Raw genomic sequence first — 24,095 nt, 5'->3', positions numbered from 1 at the left:
ATGCCTATCCCAAGCACATTGCCAACTAGAGAGATTGCTTGCTCTAGAAGCTGTGAAAACCTAAGTGACAATAAAAACAAGCCAATGCATTTGCCTTCATGTTTTCCTGCCACTGAACAGCAATCATGGCTGTCTGAGGGCACAGCAAGATAGCTTTGCTTGGTCATCCAATGCAGGCAAACTCCAGACTAGCAAGGCGGCATTTTAATACCACTTAGAATGGCTAGTAGTGCTCCAGTCCTGATCAGTTCTAATATGCCACACTCTAGTGTGAAGTGTGTTCTCCTTCTCCTGCCCCCATCTAGAAGAGGAGCCATGGGCAGTGCTAGAAGATTAGATGTTCCTTGGAAAGGTGAAGTGGGTATTTACAGGTGCAGAAAGGACCCTGGATTCAGGGCCTGCTCAAAGTCTCCGTGCCTATTAGGGGGTTGACCTTATGGCCCAGAAGAGTGGGAGGGATAAATAGCAGTACTGGGGAGGATGGGGGAAGGAACAGTGACCCCAGAAGGGTAGCTTGTGATCAAGCTGTGTGTTTCTCTCCACTGCAGGCCCAGCAGAAGTGTTTTACTTGTATGCCTGCAGCTCCTCAAGGCCAGCACTGATCAACAACCCTCACATGAGAAGATGCTGCCTGTCGTGGGAAAATAAACCTGGTACCAGCTGACTTTTGGGTCTCTAATATTTGGTCTGATGGAACCTTTGTCTTCAGGCTCCTGCAGGCCACGGCAGCCTCACAGCTGCAACTCTATTTGGGTTTTGGTTTAAGTGAGTACAATCAGCCTCTGTGCCCCCCCCCCCCCCCCCCCCCCCCCAATTACATTTAAATCCTAGCCCCCTCCTAGGCCCTCACCCTTGTTACCAGGAACGTTCAGAAAAGGAAGGATACAGAATGTAGCATACAAATCGCTCTCTCCTTTCGCATAGATAGTATTTAAAACAAACCAACGCAGAGCAATCCTGTTTGTACAATCTCCCAAGGTGTTTGTAGATACTCACCTTAAAATCCCCCTCTCCCTTCCTCCCCCTTAGCTGGTGCACTGCAAAACAGAGGTCCCATGCTTCTATTTACATGGCTGCATAAAATTTTCCCTGACTGCTTCTTTAAAAGAAAAAAAAAAAAAAAAGTTAAAAAAAAAGAAGTGTGATCTCGCTATATAATTTTTATATAAATAAGTGAAAGGCAAGCAGGACTGCTTCCTTCAGATTCCCAATTGGCCAACTCTTGCCTCTTTTTTGTCAATGGCAGGTTAAAGTCCAGGTAGAATTTGCCATCATCTTATGCCCCGTTTATTCTTAGAAGTCCACTGTTCACTATCGCACCAGCAATGCATCTGGGAGTTCAAGAGTTACAGTTGCAGCACAGATTCTCCCTTGACCACCCCCTAAGCCTCTTGATCTTCCGCTAAATCCCCTCCTCTGCCAAGACTGGACGAGCTTGTCCCTCCCCCATGCCAGCAGCTGCTGAGTTTTCCACCCAGGCTGAGGAAAATCCCAAAGCATTCCTGAAGGTTCACTTGGCACCGTCCCCTTTACTAGCGATGTGGGATCCAGTCGATATGATGGTCTGAACGTTAAGCTGAACTCGTTTTCCAAAGCTACGCATGTCATCAAAAAAGTGACCCAGGAACGTTCAAAAGGATCCTATTGAAAAGGGTTACGTGTGCAAACATCTGTACATCGGTGGGTGGGTGGGTGTGTTTGGAGCTCACAGCTTTACAGTCTTGCTAAGAGATCTTGCAGTTGTTGCGTGAGCAGTTCTGTGGGGGACTCTGCGGCGGGCGGATTGATTTGGATCTCTTCAAGCTGTTACCTTTGCTGCTGCTCCCGCCCCCACTGCTAGCCAAGGAGTATGACCGGCCGTGCATCATCACCGCGTTCATTCCATTGGCCATGGAGAAGGATTTCAAGTGGCTCTTGATGGTGACAGGCAGTGGCAGCTTGTCAATGAGGTGGACCGGTGTGCAGGAGACTATTGCACGGCAGCAGAGGTCCTGTAAGCTGAACACTGTCGGGAGAGAAAGAATCAAGCACGGTCAGAGGGCAAGTGACACCCAGGTGGTGCCTCCAGGGAGAGAGCTTTCCCTGCTGCACATCTTGCCTGCACTGTACATCACCCATTTCTTAGGGAGGGAGAAACTAGTGGTGGCAATACGGTGCCTTAGAGACTGCGGATCTGATGGTGAAAACAAGGAACTAGGAGACAGGACTCCCAAGTTCTCTGAGCTCTGCCTCCAAACCTCAGTTTAACCATCAGCACAATAATCAATCCTTCCCGCCTCCCCCCATACAGTGCTGCGAGGCCTCATTTAGTCAGTATTTGCAAAGTGTTTGGCAGTTGAGTTGCACAGCCCCCTTCTTCCCACTCCAAGATACAAAGAGCAGACGTGGTCTGGAGGAAGGCAACAGCCTTGCTGGGGCGAGGCAGAGCACATTCCTGTTTGGGACCTGTTCAATCTGTACAAGCCCAGGGGCAGGCTCTTTTGAACTCTGACCCCATCATCCAGCAGAACTGCCAGCCCCATACAGCTAGAGAAGACTCAGCCTCTCCGAGAAAGCCCTTACTTCCATGAATTCAGTGTAAAAAGCATGTGACACTGCTTTGTGAATGCCCCAGCTTGTGCGGGATTTCCTTACAGCTGGCCACACGGGGGCACACTCCTATCTTCAGTCTGCCCAAGGACTGAGCCTGCAAAGCCATGAAGCAGTGCTATGCATGGGGCACAAGAAGCTTGCGAAGACTGTAGACCCTGTCCATGGAAGGCGTTCAGGATAGATTTGCAGCGCACAGAAGACTTCAGCTTTAAATCCTCACCGTTGTTTTGCAGGGCAACAGAGCGACTAGACTGGCTCGATCTTTAAATCAAGCCAGCTGTGTATGCTGGCTCTCAATGCAGGGAAAGCTTTCACCGCAGAGCAAGGTATCTCCCTGCAGAAACTGCATCAGCATTGCCTTCTGCCTCCAGCAAGATTTGGGTTTGAATCCCCTCTAGTATCTCACTGGCACTCCATATGCATCAAACAGCAGTGTGCCAGCAGGCCCAGCTACAGGGACCTTGACCATTGCCTTGGCAGAGAAGGACTCGCTCATCCCTTCTGGCTGACGCACCAGCGCTTCAGTGATGGCTAGTCAGTGCCCAGGACAGAGGGGAGAGTGTCTAAGATAATGGGACCTGGCTCACACTTGGATACCTAGGTTCATTCACCACCACCCCCCATCTGCAGGAGAAAATGTGCCACCATAAAAGGGGAAGACAGCCTATTTCTTCCTCCCCAGGGCACTGCGTACCAACAATCCCTGCCACCTCCACTGCAGCTACCCCCCACATCTGGAAGAGGGTGGAACAAGCCTCACCTGGAGTAGAGCCAGCAGCCAAGTGCCACTTCTCCCCCAGCCTATCAAAGGACTGAGCTCATGCACACACAACCCTGCACCACAGGCCAACTGAGATGCCTCTTCTTTTAAGCTCACCACACTGACTATATATATGGAGCAAAGGGGCCTGTAGCACTAGAAATTCAGGAGTGGATTACTCAAGCCTTCTCTGGCTTGAACTGGCACTAGTGGGCTGCCACGTCAGACAAAGTGAGTTCAGCTAGTGAATCACCACAGCTCGGAGTGGTCACACAAGTGTGCTCGAATACAGCAGCAGCATTGCCCAGTGGTTAGAGCAGGGGACTGAGTCCAGTCTCCTGGGTTCTATTCCCGGCTCTGATAGCAACTGATTCTGTGACTGGGGGCACACTACTTACCTTCTGTGCCTCAGTTTCTCTGTGTGAAGCAGGGATACTTTTTACCGAGCTCACAGAGGTGGGTGGGGACTGAGGCACTTTGTGTTTGTGAAGTGCTTGGAGGTCCCCAGATGATTATTAAATACTGCCTCTTCCAAGCAGGAAGGCAAACACCCACCCCTTCAACGTGGGCAGTTTCTTCTGCCCACAGAGCACCTCATCAGCACAGCAAGAGCAGGTCTCCACTCACCTCTGTTAGGTCTCCAGATCTTCTCCATGCCATGCCTCATTAGCACGATGCGAGACAGCTCCGTAAAGGACTCTGTCACATTGAAGTTGCACAGTGGGCTGACCTCGAAGAATGTCATGCAGTTCTTCTCAGCGTAGGAACGGGCCTGCTCCGTGGGCACCTGTCGCTTGAAGGCTAGGTGAAGCCTGTTTCCAACCAAAATCCGGGGGACACCTGGAGCATGCTTTAAAAGAACATGGTTCATCTTTAGAAAAGAGCATCAAACTCACTGACACACCAGTGAACACAGACTATACCTAGTGGGCTGCTTAGCTTACAGTATCAAAGGGCACATGAGGAAGCGAAACTATATCACAGTGGCCAGTCCTAGCAGAGACAAACGCTGGTGTCTAAGCAGGGACTCCTCATACAGATTATTCCATTTCAGACCTTTCCTCTCATGATTTTACTGGGCATTGCCCAGAATTCCTTGGTTAACCGGCCCACAACTCAGCTGTATGGATATCCTGCTCCCCATTGCCTGCACAGTTTTAGCCTGGTAGAAGTGGATAGCAAGATAGAGGCTTTTCTTTCTTCTCTGACTAGGGAATTGCAAGTAATTCCTTTCCACAGGGTAGTCCTTCTTTCCCCCCAAAGGTCTCCTGGACACAGCAGGGATTTCCACTCCTCTGCATCAGACCTTGGTTTTGTGGCTCATTACAACCGTTTGTAACACACCCTACTGCCTGCTAACCCTCAATTGCTCACTTCATTTTAAGTGGCCTCCTACAGTGTATGTGAACCCCTTATGCTGAACAGTCTGCCCCAACCTGTAGTTAGCCCAGGCCTGGTCTATGCTAGGAAATTAGGTCACTATAACTACAGTGCTCAGAGGTGCGAAAAATCCACAGCATTAGGTTGACGGGAGAATTCTGACGTTGACCTAGCTACCGCTTTTTGGAATCCAACTCTGGATTATCTATGCCAACGCCAGAATCCCTCCCATCAGTGAAGGTACCATCTTTACTGAAGCACTTCAGCTGTGCCGCTGCAGCGTTTTCAGCGTAGACAAGCCCACAGATACTCTGGTTGCCTTTCCTGGACCTGAAGAAGAGCTTTGTGAAGCTCGAAAGCTTGTCCCTTCCACCAACAGAAGTTGGTCCAATAAAAGATCCTATTACCTCATCTACCTTGTCTCTTTTGATTATATTTGTAATCTCTGCTTTCCAGCAAGTGCCATCTGTGGGGCTCAGTAAAATCAGAGGTGTCAGCATCAACAGGCTATTCAGCATCCAAGGAGACCTGCCACTTTCACAGCACGATGATATTTCTGTGCTGGCACCAGAAGCTGCAGCGTTTATATTACTGTAGTCACACCAGGCCCTGTTGTGATAGATGCTGTATGAACACATCCTAAACAAGCTGCAGTGTCACACTTACCTCGTCTATTTCCTTTATCCAGCGGTCTATCCCATCGAAGGACCAGCGGTTAGTGATGTCATACACCAAGAGAATTCCCTGCATGGAAACAAATGTGAGCCTGGTGAATTTCATGCTATGCAAACTGAAAGGGAGATGCAGCTGGAAAGACCCGCTCCCCTGAATTTTTCAACTGAAAGAAACTGACACTCAGCACGAGAGGCTAAAGACTGTTTACCTTGGTCCTCTGAGTTTAAAGTATGGGGATACTGTAAACTGCCCTGGGGAAGACAGCCAATTCTATTTTGACTTCTGACAGCAGTCTTTATTATGACTGAGGACATATGAGCAAGGATGAACACAGTGGACTGACACACCAGCCCAGGAGGCATGTTTACAAGACTAGCAGTTTGGGGAATAGGGGGAAGGAGTTGCCCAGTAGCATGTTTAAATGGAATACCTGAAACAGAAACCGAGTCATTTTTACACAGAACAACTTCACTTGAAGATATGTTGGCAACAAAGCTGACAAAGTTAAACCAGTACAGCACATCTAGCACACTGCCTGCACTTATTTTGCCAAGAATGGTTTCACTCTTTGTCCAGCCTTTCTTTCGGTGGAGAAAACTTTACATTTGAGTGAATTCACCAATCAGGAAAGCGAAGGACTAGACTAGACTAGACATGGTACTGTGGAAGCTCCCAAACAACTGCCACTTGTGCATTGTGTGCAGGACAGATCACTATTCTGGCTGCATCCACATGGGACAAATCAGGCATCGGGATATTCCCTAGGTTACTCTTTCGGGTTTTATGAATGGGCTCCCTGTCTTGATCTTTTGGTTGCTGATGGCACCTAGCTACAATGACGACGAGGGCACTATAAATGCCTGTGACAGACACGCATGGCTTTGCAAGACTTTGCTGTACTAGAGAGCATTAAATAAGTCATACTACGTAAGTTAATACAAGTTCAGAGAATGCTCTTTATACAGTGCTGGTGTCTTAGCTTTGAGCCTGGGGCTGGTGCGTATACTACCTTCTCTAGAGAAGTTTTACAGCTCAGTTTCATTTTTGATAGTTCACCATAAATCTTCATCAGTCCTGCAGTCAGAGCAGAGGAACCTTCATTTAATGGACCTTTGGTTTTCCAACAGGAAGACAATTTTTAAGCTCATGCCTTGTCCCTGAGGCTGCGACAAAAGAAAGCAAATAAGGTGGTAGATATAAATGTGACTGCGCGTGATGGGAGAGAAGGTGACTTTGTTGACAATCCCTTTGGATATTTACACTCAGTAACCTCTAGCTATTTTTGAAGATTCAAAATGACCAGGCCACACAACTGGGCCGAAGGAGTACACTTTGCAAGACATCTTGTTTATGTTTAGGTTGCGATAAGGCCATCTTCGTGGTGGGAGACAGCAATTGTGAAAAGAAGCCAGCCGTGGAAGATATATCATCAAAAGGTAAAAGCATTAGAGTCAAAACAGAGAATATAAAGCTTACGAGGAAGACTAAAGATGGCCCAGAGGGAAGAATCTCAGGTTAACTGCAGGCAGTGTTGCATTTAAAAGCATCCCAGTCACCAACAGCTGATGAGAACACACATCCTAAAGAAATCTGTCCCTTCTTTCAAAAATAAAAATAAAAGCGTGAACTATTTCATCAGAGGAAAGGGCAGAATTACTGTTCTCATGTTCTGCAACAGCCTGCTGCTTGCAATGGATTGGCTAGATAGGTAGCTACACAATGCTGCTTTTAGCTCCAGGTAGTCCATTGAAGTTATAACGATCACCATCAAAAAGCTGCCAGTTGCTAACAGTTACCGCCTAGTAGCTGAAATATCACATTTCCTGCCCTATACTTTCATCCGGAAGCAATAATGGTTGCTGTGTGGTATCTGTTGGGCAAATCTTGCCTTTTTAATGGCAGCTACTACACAATGAGGCCATAGCAATACGGTGGAACATATTAGAGAAAACCCGGATTAGTGTTTCTTACTGAATCAGTCTAGTTCCAGGCTTTCCTGTACTCCCAGCACCAAGCGATGTGTCTGACCCTACAAGCACACATTTTACCACCTCTGGTTTCAAAGCATTTACCAGAAAGTGAGCAGACATGTAAATGATGCAGAAATTCTTCTTAAAGGGCACTAATGCCTGATACTAGGGCTTTCAAACGCTTCTACTTTATTTGTTCTCTCTCTCTTCCCTTTCTCACCAAGGGTATTTGAATGAAAACAGGAAGTTCAAGGTAATCTGCTCCTACAGCTCCACTGCTACTGTTATTGTAACTGGGTTGCATAGGAAGAGTCACAATGGAAGATAGTGATTGGAACTAGAGTAGGAACAGATGAACCAACATTGTTATGACACAGAGGCTCAGCTGGAAATAACTACATCATAAGGAAAAAAAACCCAGCACTGATACAAATGGTCAGAGGCCAATGTAAGTGCAAAACAAACAGGTCCAGGCTACAAAATTCAGGTCTTGCAGCAGGCATAGTGTAGCCAGGCTTCTAAGCAAATGCAGCTGATGTCCCCAAAGGACAGTCAGGTCTGGGGTTGGAGTTAAGGGTGTGCCCCAAATCAAAACAACTTGCCCTTTAGTGAGAAAAGAGTCTCGCCGCACCCTCCGCCCTGGATCTGTAAGCAGTGCAGTGAAGTTTTGAAGACTGCACTGACATTTCAGTGTACCAACTGGTAGAAGTCAGCTGACCTACAGGATATTCCAACAGACCAGGGGGGTTTACTGGTGCTACTGCACAAAATTAGTGCTTCATTCAGTTAGAAGCACAGGATTTACTGTACTAGATCAGACCGCTAACTCCACCTAGTCTTCCAGTATCCTTGTTCTATGTCCAATACTTTAAACAAAATCCCATAATGCACCAGGTCAATTGTACAAAGCTGTATAGGGAGGGGGTGGGATTTTCCTTCCTGTTCTCCCAGGGCAGGAGCAGAGCATGTGGTTTGGATTACACTGGAGCAGTGGTTCCCAAACTTTAACAACCTGTGAACCCCTTTCACTAAAATGTCAAGTCTCACAAACCCCCTCCTAAAAACGAATATTTCCAGGGATTTTCTCCTTTACCCGAGTATAAATTATAAAAGTAGTGATCTTGGAAATATAAATTTTGTTTTTAATGAGATGTTTATTACACACTATTATTAATTATTATCATTACAGTATTTTTATTACATTATGAAAATGGCAACACTCTTTCAAGATCTCACTTTCGTAGCTTGTATCACTTTGAATAAGCCTGTTATAAGACAAGACTCTTATGTTTCATCAAGGAGTATCAGATGTGAAACAGCAGGAAGGTATTTAAGAAGCCAACTCAAAGAGTTCTTCCTACACAAGCATTCAGGTCTTGAGCAGTCCAGGCAAACAACGCACGTTACAACAAAGCTTAAACTTGTTCTTCATAATAATTTTAAAAACAATACTAGCTGCCTATTTAATTTTAAAAACAGCAAAAAATATTCACCTCCCTTTCCATTTCTTATAAGGAGACTTGAAGTTTAAATCTTCTCAGTAAAAAGAACAGGAATACTTGTGGCACCATGAAAGCTTATGCTCAAATAAATTGTTAGTCTCTAAGGCCTGGTCCACACTAACCCCCCACTTCGAACTAAGGTACGCAAATTCACGTAGCTGAATTCGAAGTACCTTAGTTCGAACTTACCGCGGGTCCAGACGCGGCAGGCAGGCTCCCCCGTCGATGCTGTGTGCTCCTCTCGCCGAGCTGGAGTACCAGCGTCGACGGCGAGCACTTCCGGGATCGATCCCAGAAGATCGATTGCTTACGGCCAGACCAGGAAGTAAGTGTAGACCTGCCCTAAGCTGCCACAAGGATTCCTGTTCTTTTTGCAGTTACAGACTAACACGGCTGCTACTCTGAAATCTCCTCAGTGTGATAGAGATGCTTGCTTTGATCTGCTTAGCTCTTGGAAGTCCAGGGGCTCTGGGCTGCTGGCCCCGTGCTGCCCGGGGTCCCTAGGGACAGCTCTGTCCACCATTAGGGAATTTTTTCCCCGAGAACCCCCTGTAACATTTCACAAACCCCCAGGGGTTCATGTACCCCTGTTTGGGAACCACTGCACTGGAGTAATGCCTGCTGGGGCATTCTAGCTATGTCAGTATTTGTACCATGTACCACTGTTATTGTCTAGTTTAGTCAAAATTTGCCAGCCATTTTATAAAGCAGTTGCAATATTTACCTCCCTTCTGTAGTTGTGGATAGCACAAGGAAAACATATGCTGAGTGCAGCAGAACATGTGTTTTCACAATGGGCTTCCCTTTAAATAGGTTTCCTTGCTTATGAAGAGAGTTTCGGGGGTGGGGTGGGGGAAGGGCTAAGGCCTCGCCAGCTTTTACTGTATTCTTCAATGCCTCTCAAAGCAACTCTAAATTCCCCTTTCTATACAGTTCAATAGCCCTGATCCATAGCATCTTCTGTTCTCTACAAAGCCTGCCCACTCCTCTTCATTAGTCTCCACTAATGGGGAATTTCTGTCGCCTGCAGAAAGATGAACATCTATCCAAGGCCCAGTGTGCCAAAGCATAAGGCCATGAGAAAGTTGTTAAAAATCACGACCATCTGCATTATTTACAATCACCTGAGTGGGAAAAAGTTAACATTTTAAAAATTTAAAGTTTTGCCTAAAGCACCTGATTGATAATTATTTTTACAGTCATAAATAGCAGGCAGTGAGATCGAGAAAGTGTATGTATGTAGGGGGAGAGGGAGGAGGGGGCAGAAAAGAAAATTTTCTTCAACAATTTTGCAAAGTTCCTATCAAGTAAGGATTAAAAAAAAAAAAAGAAAAAAAAAATCACTCCAGTTCTGTGGCCTTCTATGGAGTCATCCACTAAAACAGAGAAGACAAAAATTAAGGTGCTCCCAAAGTAAACATACAGGGTTTGGGGTTTTCCATGATTTCTTCATAAATAAAAGCAGCCAAAAGAGAAAACAACTTTTCCTTTACGAAGCAGAAAGTGGGATTTCTTTTTAAAAAAAGATTAAACTGCAAACCAATTAGATAGAAGACATTATGCAGCTGTCTTGTTTACTTGTGGACAAAATTCCCTTAGCCAGTAGAAACATCATGAGGTCTAATTTGTCAAGAGAGAGTCTTTCTGCCAGACATATGCTGTAGGATAGCATATTTAAGCACTCTAAGGAGATCTTGGACGGCAGCTCCAAAGAGGAATATTGTGCATCAATGCAATACATCACCAGGAAGATTGTGCCAAACTATCAGTAGCTGAGTGAAAGATCAAGGCTATATACTTGCTTTGACTTCAAGAAAGAAGTAAGTATTCCTCCACTGTCAACACAGGTACTTTATATTATAATTCCATGCACACGTGGACTGGAGTTTAGATTGCCAAGTGTGAAACACACAGAGAAATCAAGAAATACCAAAGTTAAAGTTGTCTGTGACCCTTCACTCTGCCACCATTCCCCCAGTATGTGCATTAGGATAGAATAAGCACACACTCTTTTTTTCTGCACAGGATGCATGTTACTGTCTGCACGAGGCACCTTTTTTTTTTTTTTTTTTAAATCCTATCTTTTGTTCTGCCCGATGCCTGACACCCTACAGACCATGCAATGAGTTCGGCAGGTGTGCTTTGGAAACTAGCTTAGTTTATTACACAACCCTGTTTCACTCACTGTTCATTTGGAACAAAAAATAGTGACAGAGTTATATTATTATGCACACACATGCAAATAGGACCTGGGATAGAGCTGCACAGGCAATCCTAACTTAGACATTGCTTCACTGAATGCCTCCCTTTTCCAACTTATAACGGCACTAAATAATGATCTGTATGGAATTTCTTAGGTTACTTTAAATAACAGAAGAATGCCATAGTGTGCAACTATTTGCTAATCAGAAGTAGTACAGTCTGTCACTCTAGGTACTTATATGGTTATCATCGTACACCTCACCAAAAAAAGGGTCTGTAACCTAATAGTGCTCCTCAGAGGTAAAAGATTGTTATTAACCCCATTTTGCAGATGAGCAAATTGAGGCACAGGGAGATTAAGTGACTTGTCCAAGGTCACACAGGAAGTGGTGGGAACTGAACCCTGATCTCCTCACTGCCAAGGCAGTACATTAGCCAATGGGTCATCCTTCCTACCTGTCCTGCACAATCCATTCACTCACCTTCATTTCAGATGGAAGGAGGCTGATGCATTCCTAAGCCTGCCTCGTTCCACATTTTCTGATGCATTTTGAAAATGAAGTTCTGCTCGGCTTTTTGGCATGCGTATGTATCACCAATACAACACAAAGAATGAATGTGTGCTTGTCTCTCTCCCTCTCTATTAAGTGGAAGTGTCCATGTCATGTATATGTGCACACACATGCAATGAAAAAGGAATGGTCATTTGTTATTGTATAATAAAGCAGTGTGCTTACACATTTATTTTTAAAACATTTTAACTGTGCTGAAGTTAAAGCTGATTTTCACTCGACCACCAAAAGGTATTTCTGCATAACCTAGAGGAGGCAGCAGGAAAGTCCTGTAATGGCAGGGGAATCAGAGTCCCAGGGAGAGCTGCTGCTACTGCATTAGCTAGAGATGACTAGATTGGGCCTACTGAAGAGTGAGGATCTATGAAGTCTTGACAGGGTGTTTGTTCTGGCTACCAGTGCAATGCATGTTATTTCTGCTATGGTGTTTTGAGTATTTAATGAGTGAGCAAAGAGAGAGAAAAATACAAGAGAGCAAAGAGAAAAACAAGGCACTAGGAAATTATGTGATTGCAAAAGGCCTCAGCTTAACCCAGATGCATTCTATTTAATAGTAAATTGTCTAGAGTTTGATATTCATTAGCAACCCTCTCCCTAGAAGGCTGCTGGGAAGGAAGGCTGGGAACAGCACCTATCCTTGTCTCTGGTTCAGGGGAAGCCGCATGTAACCTGGGTAGAAAAATCTTCTGAACTGGAGCACTGAAGGCATTTACTGCAACCAGAGCAGTTACATTTTGTCCTTTGCCCCCTCCTCTCACCTTGGCTTGAGTTGAGTGATTGACACAACCCATATATCTGCTGGGATCTAACCAGCTGTAAGGCAGAGCACAGCCAGCATCTGAGAAACAGCAAAAGGTGCCAAAAATTCCAGTATCCCACCAAATACTGTTAAACCATCAACTGGGTAAACAGGCCACTGATCAGAAATGTTGTTACTAGGCAGAGCTCAGCAATATTTTTATTGTGTTATGGCTGCAGCTTGGAGACTCCGATCCAGGCTGCCCATGGAATAATCTTAGAATGCATATTAAAAATGAACTGCAGACAGCTGTCTGGAACAATTTCTGTAGCACATTCTTTGAACCTCTGTGTATTACAGCCAATGTGAAGGATGGCTGTTCGAGTCTCCACAGTGTCTGTGGAAACAAGTTTAGTTATTGGCATCCACAAGGGTGCTGAAAAGAATAGCTCCTCCCCAGACTAGAAACTATCCAATACTTGAAAGAGCCACATGATTGCTGCTATGTTATTTACTCCCTACTACTCTTATAACAAGCTTAGGAACACTAGTTGTGAGCATCAGACTAGAATGATTTACAATAGAAAAAGGCAAAAGACTAGAAGCCAAAATGGCATATAGATTTCTGCACCATCTTAAACACAGTTAAATATGCTATGTGTACTGTATGCGACACTGCAACGGTTAATTAAACAACATAAACAACTACTTTGTATTAAGTCATCCCCCTGAATGTCGGGCATTATTTTTAATACATACACATGCAAATAAAACAACTTCAAAATCAAGATTTGCATTTCTAAAGGACTGGTGATTTCCTAACAGGATGCAATTTCTGCTCATTAGTGTAAGTGGAATATGATCTTCACAGGTATCAGAAGGTCCCAAGTGAGAGCGTCACACAAGATGTGCCATGAACAAGAAGGCAGTTTAGAGTGCCAACTCCCTGGTTACAGAAGGGAGGGGAAGACTGGCGCTCTACTGATTGTTATTAGATCCCAGCTGATCAGAATTCTGAAAATTCAGCTAATGAACCTGGTTTGTTCGTGCTTAGTGCCCAGTTATGTGCCTCAAAAGTTACTGCTGTCAAAATGCTTCCCAGGTCACTCTGATCTGGCAGACTAAGTTGTATTTGCACTACTGTCAGAGATGTGAAAGTGTACAATGACAGCAGGCCCTTGCTCAAGTTGTTTGCTTTAAGCCCCGAGAAATGCTATGACACGCACTAGGTTGCAAACAAATTTAAAAATCAAACAGTAATCAGCTGGCCCCTATGCAATCTCCTACAATTACAACTGCAATGTGGACACTGCCCCATATCCTACAATTATTCAAATATGGTGAAACCATGGCGGTGCTTGCTAACTGCACCATGGCAGGCTTAACATGGATCAATTCGGAGGCAATTAGATGCCTTAAGGTATGCTACTGCTGGCTATTTCTCTTCTGGGCAAAGTCTATTTTCTTTAGTACATGGTCTACTCTAGCAGATGGAGTAGAGGACAAGGTATCCTGATCCCTAAATTCTGTTCTTGACTTTGCGATATTTTGCTGGTCACCTTGATCCAGTCACAGTTCCCCTGCCTCAATTTAACCGGCTATAAGATGGAAATAAATGTTCACCTTGTTGGCGGTAGAAACAAGGTTGTTTGAGGCTTGACTGATGTTTATGTAGAAAAATGCTTTGAGATCCTTGAATAAGAGGTGCTACTGAAGAACAAGCCAGAAATTCCAGAACTGATACCTTGGTTACGAACAAAAAGTCAGATTAACCTGGCAGAGTGAGAGAGCCTAATTCACACACTTAACCCTTTAATATCAGGAGCATTTTAGCCTGAGGTACAAATGCCAACTAGCAAGAGCCCTAATAGTGACAGTTACAGGTCTACTGAGGGTTTTTGCTAGCTGCTCACACTTTTGACTAGAATATAACCTTGTAGGATTTTAAACATCTATGTACAGTCCAAACTCACTAGCCCCAAGATGTTAAATCAGTATGGTGGGTCTAAGTAGCTGAGGGCCTGTCTATACTTACAGCTAAATTGGCACTGCTGCGATCGATGCAGCGGTGTTGATTTAGCGGGTCTGGTGAAGACCCACTAAGTCGGTGGAAGAGCATCTCCTGTTGACACAGCATGGTGTAGACACCGCTATAAGTTGATCTAAGTAACATCGACTTCAGTTATGTAACTTACATAGCATAACTTAGGTCGACTTACAGCTTACTGTAGATCAGCCCTTAGTTACATGAGTGGCAGATGAAGTTGTAAAAAGGCATGAGAAAAAAGGAGAAATAGGAACTGGAACAGCTAGCTGTCAAGCGTGAAGAGCTAAAGCCCTCATCACCCTCCCATTTCAATCAGAAAGAGCATGCAAAGGCAGGGTGGGGAAAAAGCAAGCAAGCCCCAGAAGGCAGCGATCAGTTTGCTTTTCCAGACATCCTAACCTGTCTGTTAGGAGCACTCTTCTGACATGAAAGCAACGGAGTTAGCCATCAACACCACTTCTTTCCTATTTATTTTCTCTGCCTGAATTCCGGAAGCCTGAGCTGCACTGACAGCATCTGCTGGGAAGCTGCTCACGCAGGTTTCAGTGATTCTTCCCCATTCTTCCCTGCCTCAAGAATTTAAATTCATGTAGTGAGAGCAGAGGCTAGGAACATTGAGGTACTACAGAATAGCTTCCATGAAGACCTTTCTGCAGTAGATGCAGAAATTCAAGCTGGAGAGAGGTCAGAAAGATTAGAGCGCTGTACCCTCAGTGGACAATTATTCCAGGTGGTGAGCTATTTGGCACAGTTACGACAGGAATGGCAGCCCCTACTACACAGATGCACAGCCCCAGGCTGTGATTTACATGTGTTGGATCTTCCCCATCCCAAATATGGGGAGGGGCAATAGGGGGCTGTTCAAGTTAGGACACCAACTTAATCACACATTCCATCTGAACAGTTTGTAACTATTATTTGTACCATCCAAGGTCACTATTAACAGAAAAGATTAGAGACCAAAGTATTTCCAGTTAGGTTATTGAGTGTGTATTTGACAGAGTTTTGGGTAAAGTTTACAAGAGTACCTAAATCTCCCTGAGTTTCACAGTGCTCAAATCACTTTGAAAATGGGATTTAGATGCTCTTGAAAATGTTGCCATTTGTGACTACTCTGCTTTTCTGTTTCCTTGTAGTCAGTTTCCCCTGTCTGTATGCACCTTTCATCCAACAGTGAAGAGGAAAAATGACATTCTACCACCACAAAAACTGGCAGGGGGCTCAGGGGCAGGTACAGGGCTACTTAAAAAGAGGCTCTTAAAGTACTGGGGGGGAGCCCATAGTGAGGCTTTCACAGATGAGAAAATGGAGGCACAGATAGGCTGGAGTGCCTTGTAGATGTCTCATATTCAGGAGAAGAATTAGGACTAGAATGCAAATGTCCCAAGAGTCACCTGTTCTAGCCACTAGGCAACACTGCCTGCAACAGCCTATTGTTAATTCTGATGAAGACCCAGTTAGGGAGAAACGCACAATTCTTAACTAATGAACACTAAGAGACAAAGGCAGCATTTCAGACCACAGCCTAAAGCAGGGGTCGGCAACCTTTCAGAAGTGGTGTGCCGAGTCTTCACTTATTCACTCTAATTTAAGGTTTCACGTGCCGGTAATACATTTTAATGTTTTTTAGAAGGTCTCTCTCTATAAGTCTATATTATATAACTAAACTATTGTTGTATGTAAAGTAAACAAGGTTTTCAAAGTGTTTAAGAAGCTTAATTTAAAATTAAATTAAAATGCTGATCTTACGCCGCCGGCCCACTCAGCCTGCTGCCGGCCTGGGGTTCCGTTCACCTAGCTCAGCAGCGGGCTGAGCAGGGCCTGCGGAACCCCGGCTGGCAAGGGGCCAGCAGCCGGGACGCCAGACTGGGGGTGCAGGAGGGAATGTGTGTGTGTGTGTGTGTGTGCGGGGGGTGCAGGAGCTCCCGTTTGGTGCTCAGGGTGGGGGTGGGAATGTGGGGGGGGGGGGGGGGGGGGGGGGGGGGGGGGGGGGGGGGGGGGCTGGGTATGTGTGGGGGGTGCAAGAGTCAGAACAGGGGCTGGAGATGTGTGAGGGTGTGCAGGGGTCAGGGCAGAGGGCTGTGGGGGGGGTCAGGACAGAGGGCTGGGAATGTGTGTGTGTGGGGGTGCAGGGGTCAGGGCAGGGACCCCAGACTGGGGGTGCAGGTGGGAATGGGTGTGTGTGTGTGTGTGCGCACGCGCGTGCAGGAGCTCCCGTTTGGTGCTCAGGGTGGGGGTGGGGATATGGGGTGGTGGTGCAAGAGTCAGGGCATGGGTGTGGCGGGGCTGGGTATCTGTGGGGGGTGCAGGAGTCAGAACGGGGGCTGGAGGTGTGTGAGGGGGTGCAGGGGTCAGGGCAGAAGGCTGGGTGTGTGTGTGGGGGGGTTCAGGGGTCAGGACAGGGGGCTGGGGTGCTTGGCTCGTGCGGATGCTCACGGCAGGGGGCTGGAGGGGATATGCCCCGTCCCCACCTCTTCTCTGCCTCCTCCCTGGAGCAGCAAGCATGCTGCGGCTCGGCTCTGCTTCCCCTTCCCCTCGCAAGGGCGATCAGCTAATCGGCGGCAGGGAGAGGAAAGCACCATGCTGGGGGAAGAAGTGGGGGAGGGGGGAGCTTGGCTGCCAGCATGACCAAGCTTCTGCCTCCCGCCCCCGCAGGAGAAATCGGTGGGCGGGAGGGCTGAGTGGGGCCAGGACCCCGGCAGGCAGAAGTGTGCCATCAAAAATCAGCTCGCTTGCTGTCTTTGGCATGCATGCGGCACGCAGGTTGCCAACCCCTGGCCTAAAGAATTTAGCCTAATGTTCTACTGGCCTACATCACTGTTACAGCATTTTAAAGCCCTTTTGGCTAGGCTCTTAAACCTGCAACTTGGTACTGCTTTCCTTCAAGCCTAGACAAACCTTTTTAAAGCAGTAGGTAGCCAAGTGAGTTAAGTCACCTATTCCTTGTCAAAGGAGATGGCATGGCTTTGTCACTTGCCCTACTGTACTCCAATCATTTGTCCATGGCGCCAAGCCCCATTTAGTCAGGTGGGCTTGTTTGCTTAGGCTGAAAAGGGGACTATTCTTCATTGTCCAATATCTGAAATTGGCTAATCTTGGACAATGAGGTCTGAATCCTGATACTTCTAATTACTGACTTTTTCCAGAAGAACAGTGCACGTGCCCAACTGAGGTGGCCCATAAAAGTGTGTAATGTTGTTTACCAAGTCCAGTGACTCAGAAACGCTGACAGTGTGCAATCTGGAGATACAGCAAAGTGTTCAAAACACATGATGCCTTCTTGTTAATGCAGACTAATCTCCTCTCACAATCCAGAGCTCAGGCTGAATGAGAAGATGTATGGTATGGGAAAGGGAATTGTCAAGGCAGATTCTCTTCCCATTCTGAGATTGCTTCCCAGTCCATGGTAATTAGGACCAAATTTCTTAAGGAAACTTCCACAGAGGTTTTGCTCTCCCCACTCCATTCATTCTCCACACCACAGTCCAAACCTCCCTGAAGAGGAGATGCTTCTCAGATCAAGCGGCTGCTTGGCATTTATACCTAGGATCCTGAGACTTGGCTCTTGGTGCATGGTAGCTTTCAATCAGAGGAAAGGGCAGAGGTGCCAGTCTAGTGCGAAGTCTGTAGGAGCCTTTTCAAGAGCCAGAAGGTGGTGCTAAGAAATTAATGCACCAAAGCCCATCCTTGCAGCAAATTCAGCCTTCTGATGCAACCAGTCCCATCCCTTTGCTTGGCTTCTTAAAGAGCAGTTTAAACTAGAACAGCCCTTTTCCTGAAACATGAGGCCAGCTTCATGAGAAACAGTGGGCATAATTTATTTAAAGGGACATCATTCTGCAATGTCTTAGTCTCGATACAAAGGCACCCTGAGATCTGCACAAATATTTCAGTGAAAGCTCAGGCTACACAGTGCATTCTACACTACAAAGGACAGTAGGCACCAAACTGAAGGCAGCTGCTAAAATTTAGAATTAGTGATCGCCCTATTTCTCTATATAATATGATTTCAAGAACGTCACACTATGTGTCACTCTGAATCCTAGAGCGGCTGTTGATTCAGTGTGAAGTGATGGAAACAGCTACAAAAATGGTTAAAAGCTATTTTTGTTTAGAATATGACCAGGTGCAATCATTACAGGGATTTGTGGTCTGTAACTGCCTAATTTCTAAGTTCTCAGCCTTTTTTTTTTAAACACATGACTTTACAAATTACAGCATGGGCTTTCAGCTACTAGTATTGAGTGAAGGTTCTATTATAAACCACATAGTGGAAGGATCCCTGGGCTTTCTGTCCTTAGCCTCCAAAAAGTGCCCAAGTTTCACACACAAACGGTTGTCTCATGAGAACAATGCTATGAGGTTGCAGTGGAAATTGCATTCACATGCTGCAGAGAGATTTTCATTTAGTATCCTTTTGCTTTTTAATAGGTCAGCTCACTCACTATTTTCACTCAACCTTTAGGATCACTTAACAAGCAAAAGGGGTGCACCCGTGTAAAGGGAAGTTACAAGCTGTGCAGAATCCAGAGATTTTGAGGAAGACAGAAGTTGTACCTTGCTACATAAGCCCCCTGCTGGCTGGCAACTCTATCTACATCCCTGCACACAGTCCTTTGTTTACACTAAAATGACGCCCTCCACCCAGATCAGCTGTAAGGGCTGGGCTAAAAATCACATTCCTCACAGACTGCTCCACGGTGGCAAGGTATGCAGGGAAGGTAAGTGAGGCATACTTTCCATATAGATAAACACTTTCAAGCTTTTATTGGTCACTGTGGAGTGCTGGTGCAGGCATTGTTGGATGTGTGCAAACACCAGCAGTTCTAGACTCTGCCATTCAAAGGAAACACCCAACACTCTTGTATAGGGGAGGGAGGGAAGCTACTGCCTAAGAAAATGCTCCATTTGGGACTGAAAGTTTTGGTCAAATTTCATTTGATCATCAAAATACCACATGGCATCAGAAGTTGGATGGGACAAAGACCTGTCCTGACTACATATGTTTTTACCAGGAGTGAAGTTCTTCTAGATCTCTCTGGAATGCAACTTTGGGGCAGAACTTGCTGAGGGGCAGGAAGGGGAGTTAACCTTAAAGTTCCTGTATTGTATTAGATGTGCATGTACAGGAACTCTGTGCCCCCCGCCCCCATTCCCCCCCCCCCCACACAAATCATAGCATTAACTGCTGCTGCTCCTCATTGAGAGAACCATAGAGTTAGCAGCAGCCAAAGAGGCACCCACAGAACCATCCACAACACTAGAAGTTTTTACGTACAAGAACTAAATGTGACACTTGGAGGAGACCGCACATGGTATGCAGTCTAGTGCTCGCATGTCTAGATCTCAAGTACATTTGTAGGAAGTCCTAAGGAAAGAAGGCATGATGGCCTTCCCAGCTAGAAAAGTAGCTTACAGCTGTGGGTAGTGAAATCCAAAGAGCAAAAACAGTGAGAGATAAAGTTGAAGTGGCAGAAATTCAGAGGAGGAGGCCTTAGATAATTGCTGGATGTACTGGGTCCAGTCAGTGAGCCTTTAGAGAGCAACTGGTTCTTGAAAAGAAGTCAGAGGGATATTTTCCAAAGCCCCTCTAGGCCAGAGAAATGAGCAGCCTAAGTTAACTCTCTACTCCTGAGGGAAATCTTTTTTTGCTGTTGTCTGTATTGTTGACATACTTGTTGACAGGTATTTTGAAATAAATTACCAAAATAATTGAAACTGGAATGATTATATTGTGTTATTTTGACAAATAAAATATGCAGAATTTTAAAATACTATGCGTAAAATTCCCCCAGCATTAACATTCTAAACCTTCATCCCCCGTGTTTTAAGGACTGAGGTATCAGATCTGAACCAGCCCTTCTCGTTTAAGGCCTGGGTCAAGTACATAAACTGAAGAGGCTCATTTTCTGGAACTGGCACAGACTAGGGAAAGCTGATCTCATGAGTTTGCTGTCATTTGAGGCTTCCCAAGTCAGCTTTCAGCCAAAATCCTGAACTCCAACCTAACCCTAATCCAGATCCCGTGCAAAGACTGCCCCACATGATCCATATACTAGTAACCATGCCGCTTCAGCCCATCTACAGTGTGCTACCTAGTACAGTGGAGCACTGTTTGTATTCCACTGCAATAGCATACGTCAGCCCCTTGGAGAAAGTCACCCCGCTCCTCCCCGGAGGGGTTAAAAGCAGCCCTGGGGAGGGCTGTGGCTGGGGAAAGGCTGATTGGGGAAGCAGCCTCAGCTGTGGCCACACCCCAATCAGGGCTCAGCTGGCCCTTATAAGAGGGCAGTGGGCCAGGAGCAGACAGTCTCTCTCTAGCTTGCTGAGAGAGGAGGGCCTGGCTCCCTGGGAGCTGAGAAAGAGTACCTAAAGTGGAGCAGGGCTGGGGAAAGGCTAGAGGAGCTGGGAGAGCTCCAGCCTGGAAACCCCCCAGGCTGCAGGCCTTGTTAAAGGCCGGAAAGGGTACTGGAGTTGCAGAGGGGCAGCCCAAGGGTAGGCAGAGGCAGCAGGTCCAAACTCCCCTTGCCGGTGATGAGTGGCATTTACACTGCAGTCTGCCCCAGTGAACGGGGGCTAAATCGAGACTGGCAGTAGCCATAGTCTGAGGCGAGGTGGGGACAGAGGATGGGGGTTCCCCGGGGAGGGGAGACCTAGATCTGTGGGGCTACTGCCAACCCTGGCCTGAAAGGGGCACTGGGGTCCAGGAGGGACTCGGGCCCAGTGGCAAGTGGGACACCGGCCTGCAGAGGGCACTCCGGAGGCTGGAAATCTTAATTCCCTGGACAACCAGCAGGAGGCGCCGCACTGATGAGTCCCGCCCTGTGACACCCCCATTTGTACATATGCTGATCAGAAGGGCAGGGCCAGGACATTGGAAGGGAAACACGAGATGCTGGATGGTGCTGTTGGGCATTAACTTGCTTCCCATTAGTCTGGAGAACTTTGATGGTGAGCAGGCCCAGTCCAGCGTAGCAATGCTGGTAGTGCTTACCTGAGCGCCTCTGGAGTAGGATCTGAAAATGGTGCAGAACCTCCCCTGGCCAGATGTGTCCCTGAAACAGAAAATCCAACAAATTGAGAAGAGTTAGACAGACAAGTCTGGAGAACCCCCTACTGACACTGCTGACGGGAGACTGAAGTACGAACCAATCCATCAGTGAATCACACCTGATCTCTTTGTACGTGCATAGTACCTGGCTGCTCAGCAAGATACTTTTACATGATTTTGGAAAGTTTTTCCTCCCCAGTAGGTGACCACCTTTAGGATATACCAGGAAGTCCCCTGCTGCAGTCATCATCCTTCCTGTGGAGCAGTTCTCTATTTGCACCTTCTCAGCACTACTCCATGATTAGGGCTGCTGATTTGTCACAGCATTTTTTTAATCAAAAATTACAAAGCAGTCATGGTAAATTTAGTAAAAATCACGGATTTGGGGATTTTTAATAGAAAATGCTGTGATTGATAAGGAGGGGTCGCAGCAAGGGGGCTGAAGAGCAAGCCCATCCTGCACTCACCCTGCAGGGGCGGCTCCCCACTCTGAGCATGGTGACTTGGCACACAGAGTCACAGCACCACTCAAGTTTGGCCTGGCTGCCCCCTCGTCATGATGATGGGCCAAACATGAGCGGTGCTGTGATCCTGCACACCAGGTCACCATACACAGAGTGAAGAGCCAGGTCCAGCCCTGTGGGACAGGAGCAATTGCTGCAGGGTGAGTCACAGAGACAAAGACAAGTCATGGACAAAACAGGAAAAACAGCGTATCCACAACAAACCTGCAGCCCTCTCCTTGACAAGAGACAAACCGAGTCACTATTCAAAAGAGCAAAGCATCTTCTCTTTAATTTCGCTCAGCTCCGAGTGAGACTGGGCTAGGAATCCCTTCTCTGGTGCAGACCTAGCCTACCTTCTTAATATTTTTATTTAAACTTAAAAAAAAAAAAAAAAGGGGGCCAATGAGAGAGTCCTTCTTGAGCTCATCAGTTCAGAAGCCCTTACTAAAAGGAAGGTGTATCAGTGACCCTTTCTGGCTGTAGGAGAGACCTTTACACCCAATCCTCCTTGGCCACTATGGGTATGTCTACACTACAAAATTAGGTCGGATTTATAGAAGCCGGTTTTATAGAAACCGGTTGTATGCAGCCGATTGTGTGTGTCCCTACATAAAATGCTCTAAGTGCATGAAGTCGGCGGACCGCGTCCACAGTACCGAGGCTAGCATTGACTTCCGGCGCATTGCACTATGGTACCTATCCCACAGTTCCCGGAGTCTCCGGCGCCCATTGGAATTATGGGTTGAGATAGCAATGCCCGAATGATGCAAAGCAGTGCCGCGGGGGGTTCTGGGTACATTGCGTCAGGCCCCTCCCCCGCCGTCACAGCAACGGCAGACAATAGATTCGCGCCTTTTTACCTGGGTTACCAGTGCAGACAACATACCACGCCAAGCATTGAGCCCGCTCAGCTCAGCTCACCGTCACCATATGTCTTCCGGGTGCCGGCAAACGTGGGACTGCATTGCTAAACAGCAGCAGCAGCTTACTGCCTTTTGGCGGTAGACGGTGCAGCATGACTGGTAGCCTTCATCGGCGATCGGGATGCTGGTAGCTGTGGGGTTGGCAGCCGTAGGGCTGCATTGCACCAGCCCCTTGCCTTTTGGCAGTAGATGGTTTATTACGACTGGTAACCGTCCTCGTCGGACATGTTGCCTGAAATGCTCATAGATTATTGTAGCCTGAGCGCCTTTACCGATCCTTCTGGCTACTGTACAGCATATATTGCTACACAGCAGCAACCCCTTGCCTTTAACCGTCCTCGTTGGACGATGATGGCTACCAGTCGTAGTATACTATTTTCTGCCAAGTATTGTCTGCTAAGCACCCAGAAAAGGCCGAGGGCGATCTGGGTGCTGGCAGACATGTGGCTGGCACACGTAGGGTTACATTGCTACCAAGCACCCAGACAATGCCGAGGGCTATCAGTCATGCTGCACTGTCGTCTTAAGATGTAAAAAATAGATTTATTCTGTATTCATTTGCTTCCCCCCTCCCTCCTGCTAAACCCAGGCTTTTGAGTTCAATCTTTGGGGGGGGCCATTCTGTGTGACAGTTGTTTGTGTTTCTCCCTGATGCAAAGCCACCTTTCTTGATTTTAATTCCCTGTACCTGTACGCCATGTCGTCACTCGCCCCTCCCTCCCTCCCTCCCTCCCTTCTTCCCCTGGTCCGTCAGATACTACTTTCGCGCCTTTTTTCAGACCAGACGCCATAGCCAGCACTGGGATCATGGAGCCCGCTCAGATCACCGCGGCAATTATGAGCACTATGAACACCACGCGCATTGTCCTGGAGTATATGCAGAGCCTCCTGGACATGCCAAAGCAAAACCAGGACCAGCTGAGGAGGAGGCGATTGCAGCGCGGCGACGATAGTGATGAGGAAATTGACATGGACCTCTCACAAGGCACAGGCCCGAGCAATGTGGAAATCATGGTGTTACTGGGGCAGGTTCATGCCGTGGACCGCCGATTCTGGGCCCGGGAAACAAGCACAGACTGGTGGGACCGCATCGTGTTGCAGGTCTGGGACGATGCCCAGTGGCTGCGAAACTTTCGCATGCGTAAGGGCACTTTCATGGAACTTTGTGACTTGCTT

At 46.8% G+C, this 24,095-nt stretch overlaps 1 protein-coding gene across 1 annotated transcript in view; it reads right to left on the bottom strand.

Moving 5' to 3' along the window:
- Positions 1-850: 850 nt before the first annotated feature.
- RAB40C (RAB40C, member RAS oncogene family) overlaps positions 851-24,095 on the bottom strand; it is a 71,636-nt gene continuing 48,391 nt past the window's right edge. Inside the window, exons 2-6 of the mRNA XM_029910730.1 lie at positions 22,064-22,127; positions 21,434-21,494; positions 5,399-5,476; positions 3,980-4,202; positions 851-2,005 (exon numbers count right to left, since the gene is read on the bottom strand). Of these exons, the coding sequence (XP_029766590.1) occupies positions 1,725-2,005; positions 3,980-4,202; positions 5,399-5,476; positions 21,434-21,494; positions 22,064-22,127 (707 nt within the window). The 3' untranslated portion in view covers positions 851-1,724. The remainder of the gene's footprint in view (positions 2,006-3,979; positions 4,203-5,398; positions 5,477-21,433; positions 21,495-22,063; positions 22,128-24,095) is intronic.

This window comes from Terrapene carolina, unplaced genomic scaffold, assembly GCF_002925995.2.
Source record: "Terrapene carolina triunguis isolate 2854851 unplaced genomic scaffold, T_m_triunguis-2.0 Scaffold67, whole genome shotgun sequence".
Classification (NCBI taxonomy): Eukaryota; Metazoa; Chordata; order Testudines; family Emydidae; genus Terrapene; species Terrapene triunguis.
The sequence above is the reverse complement of the archived record's forward strand: the minus strand, read 5'-3'. Positions and strand labels throughout refer to the sequence as shown.